The sequence below is a fragment of the Carassius auratus genome, unplaced genomic scaffold, assembly GCF_003368295.1.
Source record: "Carassius auratus strain Wakin unplaced genomic scaffold, ASM336829v1 scaf_tig00014308, whole genome shotgun sequence".
Lineage (NCBI taxonomy): Eukaryota > Metazoa > Chordata > Actinopteri > Cypriniformes > Cyprinidae > Carassius > Carassius auratus.
The window spans coordinates 850,415-864,065 of record NW_020524488.1 but is presented as its reverse complement, the minus strand read 5'-3'; the positions used below and the strand labels follow the sequence as shown (position 1 = coordinate 864,065).

The 13,651-nt window shown below is 37.3% G+C and overlaps 1 protein-coding gene across 2 annotated transcripts in view; it reads left to right on the top strand.

The window, feature by feature from the left end:
• Positions 1-13,651, top strand: part of LOC113074334 (TANK-binding kinase 1-binding protein 1-like) — a 49,911-nt gene that overhangs the window by 14,418 nt on the left and 21,842 nt on the right. For both annotated transcript variants that reach the window (XM_026247158.1, XM_026247157.1), the window contains exon 2: positions 10,482-10,723. In XM_026247158.1, the coding sequence (XP_026102943.1) occupies positions 10,499-10,723 (225 nt within the window). In that variant the 5' untranslated portion in view covers positions 10,482-10,498. The remainder of the gene's footprint in view (positions 1-10,481; positions 10,724-13,651) is intronic.

Sequence of the window (13,651 nt, the reverse complement as noted above, 5' to 3'; positions counted from 1 at the left end):
GTATTTGCACTTCCCTTTCTTCTCCATGACACGCCAGTGGCTTGTTTGGTCCAACCTGACTTGATCAGGCACACTGGGGGCCACTGGGCCTCTTCTTTGTTTCCCTTGTAAGGTTCCTGTCATGCTGTGTATTAGAAGTCTTCCTTTACTTCTGCTTCTGACTCTAAAGACACTTCTGCCTCTGAAGACTCTCCCTCACTGCTTTCATCCTCACTGGCCTCATTCAACTCCAACTCCTCCCAGTCACTGAAGGCTAATTCATCCTCACTCTCATCACATGGAAGAGCTAACTCTGTACTCTTCCTATTGCCCTTTCCATGCATTTTCTGAAAAGAAGACATAATTTTGTTTTTTTTATATACATAAATACAACTATACAACAATAAACACTTCAAATCAATAAATAACTGTGATAATTTTATTGATGCTACAATCTATAAAAAATCCCAATGGGAAAATACATTACTGCAATTCCACTGTGGTAGAGAGTTGCCATATGGAAGCTTTGACATTTTCTTAATTTACAGTAAAACTATGTTAGCCAGCATTGATTTGTGAATGAAAATATCTAATTTACTTACCAAAAAATCCCCCTTGAGAAAAGATGTTTAGAAATTAGGTAAATAGAGCAATTTCTGGAGCACTTCAACAGGTGTCTTCTGTGTGAGGGTGACAGTGGGAAAAGGAGTGTTGGAGGGACATTCAGTTGTCATGTCACTTAAAAACAACACATCATTGGCTACCTTAAGGCCTACCGTTTTAATTCCCATAATGCAATATATTGTAGTTTTTTCAGAATAACAAGGAAATGAGTAAAAATTAATTGTTGCCATATGGCAACTCCGTACCATAGAGGGTTAAAATGGATTAATTGTGACTAGTCGCTCATCTTGACCCATCTCAGGCCTTTATGTGTGTTTTTATGTTTACCCCACTGCAGCGGGTATGGATTGTGTTGTTGCCTGCACACCTTTAAAATGCATTCAGACACATTTCTACCCAATGCTTTTGAGGTTCAAGGTTTTCTTTAGATGCAGTTGCTAAGTGTTACCGAGTTGCTTAGCATTGTTGCCCTCAGTGATGCCATGTTGTGGTTGTGATGTCGTACATGCAAACCCAAGCTTCTGATTCTCCAATTATCAGGAAGAACACCTGGCATTGGCTGTGTGAAAGTGATATTGCTCTGTTAAGTGATGGCTTCAGTAGCCCACACAAAGCACAAGGCCATACTGTGGAGGTGTAACATAATTTATCTGCGTATCTATGAACGAGGAAGAGCGAGGGAGCATGTGGGGGAGAAGAGGGAGGGCAGGTTTATGAGACGCACATTAGGGTGAAAAATGAAACTAGGGAGGAAGTAACGAGATAAGAGGAGAGAGAAAATTGACAGAAGCGAATGAGGTTGAAAGATCGAGGAAGAGAAACGCAGGATGACAGTGACAGCGCGTGTTTGCAAGACATCACTCTGGAATATTCTCATCGTGCTTCACTCTTAAGGAAAACCAGGTTACCCACTTGCATTGCTCTTGCTGCCGGACTGCTACGATTCCCCTAGGTAGCACTGAAAATAACAGAGTCCACTTTTCCACAGCATTTCCTCTGCCTTTCTCACTACCCCTCTGGCAGTGCATATTGTTGACAAAGATGTTATCGGGAAAATTAAGGATATTGCAAAAACCAGCACACAGAATTGTCACAAATAATCTAAGCAGAATTATTAGCAACCCAGGCTCATTGAAGATACGTGCATGTGGTGACATTTTCTAAAAGAAAAAAAGGAACCTGGCGATGTTTTATTGTGTCGATTGTTGTATGTATCACAGTTTGAAAATGAAATGCCTGGTGCGTAGCACTAAAAGCTTAGTGCTTTGAAGCGTTCAGAGGCCAATTTCACTGCACAGACAGAAGCAGACCAATGCTGACAATCACCAGAAAACAGAAATCCACTTCTTAGATATTGTAAACGCAGATTCCACATGTTCAATTAGCGATACCAAGCAGCTACCAATGCCAAAAGAACCCGATAGGGATAACTCCCTGTTCTGAAAAGAAACTTGATGAATATGTCTGTTTCCGTTTGTCTGTGTCTGTCAGTGTTAACAAAGGCAAATGTGAGATAAAAATGTATTTGCTGAAGGAGCACTGCCATTTTAGCAGTTTTTGAGCAGTCTTTGAGCTTTTTTATCGTGGCTAATGTTTTAAAGGATTTGTACCCAAATGCTCTGTATTATAGCAAGCGTAGTGCTGTACCAGGTGAGTAACTGAGCAAGTTTACCATGTCAGAAAACTCATACATGTGTGATATAAATGTCAAAATATATCAGATTTAAGTGGGGACTTGGTATGCTAAATAATTGGAGATCCATTGTTAACCCCTCATCCTGACACTAACTAAACACTCATGTCTGAAAATTCTCAAGCACTTTTGAAGACTTTAAGTATGTCCGAAATCGTATACTGTCTGAATATGTATACTACATTTTACAAGTACAAGCTTTATGACTGTTAAAAGGTATGTTCTATGTAGTGTGGATGTGTGTGACTTATGCTGTCAGTTGTGTCGCTTCACTGCCAGTCACAACCCCTTTCCCATGGCCTCATGGGATAGTAAAGATGTCAGTCATCTTTTCGCCTACTGTTTTATGAATATTATGACTACTACATAGTAGGGAGGTAGGCATGTGATGGCTTCCTATCTGCCCAGGAACAGGTGATAAGATGTTCTTTACTCCTAAGCTGGAAATAAAGTAATTGTCCACAAAGGAATCCGCTTCTTGCTTTGTTCATTTAATTAAATAAATGCAGCTTACAATAAAAACATGTGGATTCATAGCTCAAGGAATCTTCGATACTATAAGAACCACGTATTCCTGCCACCTGTTCACCCCATATCAAATGCCATAATAAGAGGCTTAAATGTCATATGTCATACACCAATTTCTCCCTCTTCACACTGCCATTTAGAGGTTAAAAATTACATTTGGCTCCTACAACGTTTCAGATGAATCTGCCTCTAAATGGCACATAAAAAATGTATTGTGTTTGCTGTCTTAACATGTCAGCCAGTATTATTGTTTGTTTATTTGTTTTGTGCTCTATACGAATATGTGGGGTCTCAGTCGGTTCATATTTAATGAAAATTGCATAACAACAAACATTTCACTATGCAACAGCTTGATTCGCCAAAGTGTTATTTTGCCATTTTCTTCTGATGAAATAGTGCCTGGAGTTGGCATATGCAAGCTATATATATATATATATGTGTGTGTTTATGTATATAGGTGTTTGTTTGTTTAAAGGCTGTCACACTTATTTTTATGGCATTTTCTGTGTGTGGGAATCAGAGAGCCATCATGCGGCCACTCACATTTCTCCAATCACTGCATGAGTTTCATCTTCTCCACTCATTGTTTCTGATCTTCGTGTCTCTTGGAGTGTTGCACGACCAGCCATCCCCGGGCCCCCTCCTTCACATTTCTCATTTCTCTCAGAGAAAAAAATAAAAACGACAGAGCAGATGCTTATCACCACTTCTCTCCACATGCGTGCGTGTGACGTCAGTGCCCGCCTGCCTGTCTCTGATTGTCTCCGAGGCATTCATTGCGATGTGTTCATCTCTGCGGGGTTCACTGGTGTGGGTGTGCGACTACAACATCCTTTTTGTAACATCCAGTTTATGGCTATTTAATCAGAGCCAATTGTTTATTATTTCTTACCTCACTTCGTCCTCTTTCTCTCTCTCTCCATGCTCTCTGGAGTCTGATTTCTAGTGTGAATATTTTGGAGACATTCACTGGAAGTGTTAAATGTCCTTGCCAAGGACATTTCTGAGCTTTCATTTAGGTAATGCAGTAATACATCAACTTATTGAGCAGAAAAACAGACACATACATATATGAAGTGAGTGCATTCTGCAAGACCAAGCCAATGTTTTCCTCCTCCCCTCCTCTTTGCTGAAGTTGCTATGTGACAGAACGATGAACTAGAACACCTAGTCAACAGCGCTCAAGGTGCTGACTTTAATTATTGAATTTGTATTATCACAGAAACGCTGCTAGGCCTGGAGAGGGTAGTGTTCATTTTATTGATGTGTGTCAATACTGAATATATTACATTTGTTTTGAATAGTGTATCCATGAGCTTCATGTGTTTTCAGCTTAACTTTCCATTGCCCACCGTGTTCATTTCTCACATTTTTTTCAGTGTTGCACAGTCTAGATGGATGGATGTCTATCTAATGTAATTTTAACCTCATTGAGGAACTCAATTCGAGGGTTAATTAAATGACTGATGGCTGTTCATGTCTGTGCAATTTCACGTATTGCTGTAAACTTGGGATTCCAGATTTCCATTCTCTTACATTCATTCTTGCCTAACGTTTCTATCTTCCTGCAACTTGTGTGAATGTGTGAGTGCGTGTGCTTATGTGTTAGATTAGTTTATATGTCTTAGATTTATCTAATAAAGCCATATTCATATTAAAAAGAGAAGTATGTTGTGTTTTCTGCTTACAAGTTAATGTCTTAAACTGCCGATCTTGTTACTGTGCTAATCAATATGTTTCCACAATAGTTTGGATATTAATATTCAGTGCCGATTTGATGTTAAACGGCTCAGTGATCAGTCGTGAAACAGTGATTCTATTCAAATTCCCTTTAAAATCTTAAATGATTCCCTTTGAGCTAAATTTAAGTTTCCCTTACAGTACATTGTGCCCTATATTTACAGATTGTTTTAGAGTGTAGTTAAATATGTGCATTTTGGTTCATTTAATTCTGTAGACAGACAGACAGACAGACAGACAAACAAATAGCATGTACTTACAACTTTAGTGCAGGAATACATTCTGATCACAGAGTAAGAATTTTCTGTTATTTTCCTAGACTCATTCATCTTGTGAGTGTACAGATTTTTTCTAAAGCATTTTTTTTTCTTTAGGGGTAAAACTTTTTAATGAGCAGCAGATTACTGAGTATATCATTAGTGGCTTATGTAAAATGTTCTCTTTTAAAGGTATTGCTGAACTTTTAATACCAGCGGCCAGGGAGGTTTGTAGTTACATACCAAAGATGGAAGGAAGATACAGGCTAATAGTTAAAGCGGAAATAAGTTCAAGAAAAAGGAGAGCTGGAGATAGAAAGGTCAAGATCTCAGTAGATGAATAGACAGAGTGTGAGTAAAAGCTAAACCTGGGAAGAGGATGACGAAAAGCAGTATAGTTAGAAGAGAAAAAGGGACGCTACATAGTGAGCTGTAAAATTTAGCTTAATCATTTTTCATTTCTTTCCCACCATCCATCCTCAGTTGCACCTACAGATGCAGCACCCACACCCGCTGTGCCTCGCTCACCTTCTTTATTAATTTCTCTGCCCTGAATACATCACACATGCATCTGTTTGTCTGCTTAAAAACCAAGCCTAAAGGCTTCAGTGGTTTACAATGTTTACATACAGGCTACATAACATCATGTTTCAATGTGAGACACACATACTGTATAACATTGAGTTCCGCAAACCTCTTTTACATCATATGTTTCACGTCATGAGAATACCATATACTAGCATGAACACCAAAAAGCCTGTAGTTTGCAGTGGTGACTGTTGTAGAATCAATACCTCGCTTACTCCCACTGCGTGGTAAAAATACACGTGTACATGCTCTGATTTGCCCACGAGGCTCAACCACAATCCCCTCTGCAACACCCACTCAGTTGTGTTGCTGCTTGTGCCAACTTGTGCCAACCCAATCTTCACTCCAAACGGAGGCGTTTTGCTATCAATACGGTCAGTACAGTAGCCCATTGCAAAGTGAGTTACACGCAGGGAGCCTGTTGCAGCAAAAATGGCATTACAGTAAAATTTCTGACTGTAAAAAAAAGTTTTGCTTTCAGATTAGCTTTTCTTAATCCACTAAGTTACTAAAAACTCAGAGGAAAACCAAAAATATGACTAGGAATTTTCTGAGAGTGTCTTGTAACTAATTTTTTTTTTTTTTTTTTTTTTTTTTTTTTGCTTTGATGAACATTTTGACTGATGCAAATCTTCAGAAAGACTTTATCAAGTATTTACATTTGGGTTTCTTCAACAGAAATGTGTAATTTGCATTAAAATACTTTGATGGAAACCCATCATTTGTATTTGCATGCCTTGCAAGCATAAACATTTGGTTTACTTTGATTATCATCAGACTGCTGTATCATCACTCCACAGAACATGTTTTCATTGCTCCAGAGTCCAGTGGAGGCCTGCTTTACACCACTCCATTGACGATTGGCATTGTACTTGGGAATGTGAGGCTTGCATGCAGCTGCTCCACCATGGAAACCCATTCCATGAAGCTCCCGCTGCACAGTATTTGTGCCAATATTAAAGCCATTATTAATAGCTGTGTTTATTGTCTTAGGAATTTTGATAATTTAAATACAGTGCCAAACAATGAAGGATGTTTTGTTTGACACATATATTGTGTTTTTGGTTTTGCTCTTTTATTGTCATCCCATCTCTTATATCCTATTACATTTGGTCATGCTTGTGTTATGGCTGTTTCTCTCAATAAAGTGTGGGAGGCATAGATATGTGTGTAGGCATATGTATTCTTGCTTGTGTGTGCGTGTGTGTATGTGTGTGAACCAGAGTGGTCTTTTTTTTTTTAATCACAGGCAGTCACACTTCTCTTGAGGTCCTGCTAATCGTCCACCAAATGAGAGGCCACAAGCCATGCCAGAAACACACATACACATCCCACTGAAATAACAGGTGTGTGTGATGTGTGTGTGTCTGTTTGTGTGTGTGCGCCATAATATCTGCATTGTAGCAGCCAGGTTCCCTGTGACAAAATGGGCTCGAGTCCGATACGAATGTGTCCTGCTGTCTGTAATTGCATGCTGAGGTAAATGTTTAGGATGCTAGCCAAATCCATGAGCAATTGTGACTGAAGGAAATTATGCAATAGCAATGTCTGCAGAGATGGATTCTGGTGTTCCTACATTTTGGATGGTTTGACAGATTATTAAATAATTCAGAAATTGTATGTGTCGTTCTCTCTTGGACCGATTTGAACATTAGCATCATTTCAATAAAATGTGATGCCCACCACATCAGTAAACCAAATTATATTCATTTCAATCTCATAATGATTTTGAGTGGGACTTACAATGAGTAAGTCTAAAGTGTTGTTTTTGCAAACAAGGCACAATGAAGAAGAAATGTACACATCTTACCTCAATGATTGTGTATTTACATATAAATGCAGATATTAATTAAATGGCATTACATCTCAAATTGCAGTGGTGTGACATAATTCAGAACAGAGCTTTAAAGATTTTTTTCGTCATATAATAATGATGAGCTGCGAATGAGGTGCTGAAAATATCTCTGTAGAAATGTGTGTGTGTGTGTGTGTGTGTGTGTCTGTGCCAGTGCCATCTAGGCCCCAGGTAACAAATGACTTCCTGTGGTAATTGCTGTAATGAAGCAGGGAGGAGAGCTGTGGAATTCTTAATAGGTGTGCCAGAGTGTTCACAAAATTAGGTGCAGAGGAGAACGAGACAATAGGTGAGATGGGAAGTGAGATGGGAGTAAGATGGGAAGATTGATGTCTGGTGAGCTACCCATGGAAAAACTGTCATGTTTGTCTGTTTTCTCTTGCTTCATGCCAAGGATTTGAGCTCTAACAAATTGTCAGAGCCGTGTTATAATCCCTGAGCTTAAATTCTTGTTTTCACTGAGACTGGGATGGCTGTATGTTTGTGTCAGAGCATCACGCTTGTCAATAGGAGACAGGCGCATCATGCACCTTTTGTTGTAGAGGGCACCAGTGGCAGGAATAAAATCATTTTAACAACGTAGTAGTTTATTTTACATGTGTAAAACATGTATGTCCAGTGATAGTTTTAGAAAAAAAAAACGACCCAGATTAAAATCCTGGTTGAAATTTTTTATATTATATTATATTATATTATATTATATTATATTATATTATATTATATTATATTATATTATATTATATTATATTATATTATAAAGAAAATGATATTTCTTAATATTAAAGATATAATAATTATTTCATTTAATAAATAAATATGTATGTAGTGAATACAGTATGTATCTTTATACACCAAGCAGCTGTACTCGAGAGACAGTGAATGCTATTTTTATTGTATGGAAAAGAGCCAAATTGACATTTTCATAACAATTCATGTTTTTGAACTTCAACAGGAATTAGCAAATGTATGCCTATAAATAGGGGATTTCTGGCTGCTGAGCTTTAGCAAAATATTTGTACCTTCGATATTCATTCAATCTAAATTATGAGAAATAAAGGCATGTGCATGACCATTCAATATGTTTGCAATAACACAGATGTCACATGAGATAAGTACATTGTGCTGCAGCTCCTTATCAGCACAGAGAGATTCCTGGGTGAGAACACACTTGTATTAATGTAATGGGTTGGAATGTCTCTAAAGTGATGTTCTTCCACCTACACACATTCACACCTTCTTCAGAACAGCAATCTCTACCCCCATGGCCATGCTGCTTAACCATGCCTGAGCAAATGTATTGGTGTGAGTGGGTGTTTTTTCTGGATTACCCTGAAGAGAAAGAGCGAGAGTAGAATCGAGAGAACACCCAGGAAAAGGTCCAAGGCTTCTTTGTATGTTTTTGAACAGTGGTACGCAAGTGATCAAAAATAGCTCACTAAGTAAGGAGCATCTGACTCATTTTGTGTGCAGTAAAATCTCCTCACATCTCCATGCTGCATCAGATGGCCAATGTGATGCTGCACGCATATCCATATCATTTTACATAACACATTTCACAGTGAAGATGTTACTTTTTTCTGCTTACTCTGTGTTATCTACCCATGTTTGCATCCTGCCTTGTTGTTGAGCCAGTGCTGTCTGGTGTGAGTGAGTGTTGGCCATAGCACTTCGTCATGGTGTAGACAGTGGGGGCTCTGGGGACTGAATGGCATGAAGGCAACACACAGAGGAATAGAGCAGTACCTCTGCAAACATTTCTTTCTGAAATCTTACAACAAGCACATTTCTTTGAGCAGTTTGTACACTTTTCTTGTTTTATTTTGACACAAAAGCTTCATTTCAAAATCAAGAGAGCTTCCAATCTGAGTCATTGTAAGCTTGCGATGCAAAAGCTGTTCTAAAATTATGGGATGCACAATACATTGGTACCACACTAGTAATTGTCCAATACTGTATGTGTATATTGTATATTGTATATTTAATTGCACATTCTCTTTTAACATTAAAATTATATCTTAAATTTTCTAACACAGTTAAAAGTTAATTAATTTAAATGCAAAAAAAGCAGCAAAACTTTAGGTTAAATCTTGTCTTTAGCCAATTGTTCACATCCATTCAAATGTTTGGGGTCAATATATACATATACACTTTCTATTCATCAAAGATTCTGAAAATAGGTTTCCGTCAAAATATTAGGCTGTGTTAAACATTGATGATGATCATCACCAAATCACTGAGAAAATGGTTAAAGTGTAATAATATTTCACAATATTACCATTTTCACTGTAGTTTGTCATCCAAAAAAAAAAAAAATGCAGCTTTAGTAAGCATAATGATCTTCTTAAAAAAAAATACAGACCCTAAACTTAAATTATAACTGATTATAAAATCAGTTTAATAATAAATGTTTTGCATTTTTAGGTTGGCAACATGCTAACCACAAAATATTGTTATCAATTGTGTCATGTCTCCTGTGTGCTTTGTTTGAGGAGCACTATTTATATGAGTAACTGCCTCTATAGAGTGCTCCAAATCAGTCACTTTAATTCAGACAGGATGCTGCCTTGACAGCTAGGCAGCTCATTAGATTTAGGAAAAGTTTATATGCAACCTTTCAATAAAAAATGTATATTATAGCACTTGTGTGCATTTTTTTTTTTCACCAGTAAACTTAATGTCATAACGCTGTATTCACAAATTTTGCTGATCCTGTAAGCGCTTGTAAGAAATGGCAGCTACAGTATACAGGTGATCTCAGAGACTCTTTCTAGGCCGTGATGTCATTCTCTTAGCAGCACAACGTGTACTTGAATCAGGTCATGCAGCTCCACTCTTTCAAGTATCTGTAGCCTTTGTCTTCCTGGATTATTAATGATATGGTCTGTGGACTGTGCACATTGTAACCAAAAAGACCAAAAATGTCCAGAGAAGATAAAGGACACATGGTTGAGAAACAGAAAACCTCACTGGCCTTTGGTTTTTGTTTGGTGTGGTTTGGTGGTTTGTTCGGACAGTGGTGTGGATGTCAATGCTAATGAGAAACGCAGTCGCGAAAATAAATAATTATCCTGAGAGCGGTGAAGTGGAGCTTGTGCACGGCAACTAAACCATCGAAGAAGTAAAAAATGATGTTCAAGATGTAAGAGCGCATGTCCCAAGGTTAATTAGCTCACATGTTTGATTCACATGAACAATCTTTCTCTCTTTCATCTCACAGGTTGAGGATCAGGAGTCATGGAGTCTCTCTTCGGGGGCCAGTTAGGCTTGCTGGGGGGTAATGAGGGTCTGAAAGAAGATGGCTGTGGGGTGGGCTGGTCGAATTCTCCCTTATCAGAAGACATGTACTCTGCCTCCCATTTCGCCCTCATCAGCGCCTACCAGGACATTAAGACTCGACTGGCCGGCCTTGAGCGAGAAAATGCAGACATCAAAAGAAAACTCAAGATTTATGAGATAAAGGTACAAAATGCCCTATAGATGCTTTAGCCTCAGATACTGTAACAGATATCAGCGGTCACATATCAGTAAGTGGTGCATCTACTGGTAATGCAGACTGATTTGTTTTATTTTTTTTTCACTGAAGAATTACTTTTTCACTCAGAAATTGCAGTCAAAAAAATTATATATATTTTTAAGAAATTACAAGTAGCACATTTAATTAATTTTTTTAAGATAAAGATTGAAACAGTATTCCAATATTCCAATAATTCAGCCATTTTGAAACTTGAAATTCAGTTTTTACAGAGTATTTGGTTTTGTAGTGTTGTACGTCTACTACTGTACAATATAGATTATATGGAATTTATGCTGTATAATATATTTGTAGAAGCTTAATGATTAAAACACAAAAAATGTCTGACGTTACTGTTCTGCACTGTCTCCTCTAGCTACTTTCTGTCATTATGTATTCATCTATGGAGGCCATATATTTTAAAACCTATAAAACCTAGATTATACAGTGAAGTCCACTTAAAAACTATTTGTGAAAATGCTATACAATTCGTCAGCAATTATTTTATATGACAAAAGCTCTTGATCTGCATAAATCCCACAAGCTCGTGTAAAGCCTGATGATCATGTAATCCAGATTTATTTGACAATGATCCAAAAAGTATCTTGTGCTACAGTGGAAGCACAAATAACTTTTGATTAGTGACCCAGAAATAGTGCAGAATCTTAAATTGCTATTATGTAACTTTCTTTATTTAAAACTGCCAGCTTATTTCCAGGTTTAAATGAAAAACACCCAAGATTTTCAATGCGGTCTTGTAGATGTGAAGATAAAATAGTCTGTAAAACATGATTAAGCTCATTCAGCTATCAAATTAATCATTTTCAAATGTGATGGCCTATCAAAATTAACCTGTGGTTTTTATTTTAACAGTGTAGGATTTTTGTTAGCTAATATCGTATGTATAACATAATTTTCTAGTTAAAAATATTGTTAGACATCCTTGTTAGCCCCAAACTCTTTCTCATGCTCCTCGCTGCTTCATCTCGCATTAATGCAGAGACAGTGACATGGTCACAGACATACTAAATAAGTCATTTGAATAGAGTACAGTAGTGGACACACTAGAGAGCAATAATATGAATATCTGGCACAGAGAAAGAGCATAAAGCAATAATTAAACTAACTAGTTCTTGCGTCGAGGAAGCTTAGTTCAAACTACGTTTATTTAATATATTGCATACTAGTCTCTCAGGAGAAAGTGAGAGATTCAAACATCCTAAATGTAATCGAGTACACAAATACATTTTATTAATCTAGCCTGTCAGAAGAAAATATGCATTGACAGGTATAAAGCCTGGTGGAAAGTTTGAGTAAATAAAAACATTTTAAGTTATATTTTCGAGTAATGTATATAGATTACCATAAACTAAAGTTTGAAATTGTCCTTCAGAAAATATTGTAATGTGCTGATTTAGTGCTCAAGAAACATGTGACACTTAAAACTGGAGCAATAACTACTGCAAATGTTCTTTGCAGTTTCCTTGTGAAAAATTGTGACCTATGAGTGTTCAGCTGTTGAATACTGATATATAGTGTTGTCAGAGTTTATGTTTAAGCATGTAACATTGAGTTGATTAATGACTGTGTCTGCCTGCTTCATGTATGAAACAGCTTTATTTATGGCCCAGCTGACACGTGAGCCGAGCTGTACATAAACAAATATGCAGGCTCTCTGTAATCAACATGTCAGACTCTCACATGAAAACACACAATGCAAGATGCTCCTGATGCTTTTTAGATCACTCCATTGATAAGAAGGTAGCTTACATCTAAATGAATCTTTAAAAATGTAACTGAATATTATTCCAATGAGATTTTCGTTTAAAACTGATGATCAGCAAAAGTGATAGCAATGATTGAGCAAGAAAACACTATATGCATAATATTTTGGCATTATGTCAATTATAAGCCAATATTATATTTAAACTGAAATGTATTAATATAGGCTGATGTTGGACATGTTATAATTCATTCTCATTTCCACTTTATACATTTTGATAGCCATCATCTAATGCACAATTAAAGTTAATATGCAATAACACTGTCAAATGTCATCTTTAACCAATCTTAATATCAATATTGGATTGATATACAAAACTGTCAAATATAATGGCCGACAACAAAATACTTCCTAATTGTAGCACTGAAACAAGCATTGCTGTAAAGCTTCTTTTTACAGTATTGTGAAAAGCACTATGCAAATAAGCTTACAAAACTTCTGGGTCTTTTGATGTGATCTTTGGGTACAGCTTGTTGAGTTGGGCAGCTGCCAGGCCTCTGGGGAACTGCAGGTAGAAGTTTCTCCAGATTGGATGTCTTTAAAGCTTTTTGGATTGGCCCTGCCTAGATATATGCATGCATATGCACCAACGACGGCTAGCCTCTGAAGAACAGCTGTTTTTGCAGAAGGCGAGAGAGAGCGCCTCCAGGGTTCTGCGTTCAGTGTGGCTCACTGCCTATAAAGGGCTAAACGTGGGGAAATAATGCACGACTCTTTAGGCTCGTAGGAGTAAAAATATTGGAGATCCTGCACATCAAAGCACACAGCATCTACTGATGCCAGTTGGTAGAAGATGATGTAGGAGCTGAACTTGTAGCATACAAGAGCAGACCTCTCGAAATGGAAAGGACTGTTTGACACCCAGTGACTAATATATATCGCTTCGTCACCAACTTGCATTTATATATTTTCTAGATAGATTCTGGCAATTACCTTAAAACATAGCTAATGCTGGTTTTATAGATGTTTTGCAATTGTAATAATATATTGCAGGCTAACTTCATCCCATCTGGAGTTTTTTTTTAATTTCTTTTACTGTTGCCATATTGTCGACAAGTCTAGGATAAGTAAGGTTTTTAATTCTTTTTATGCT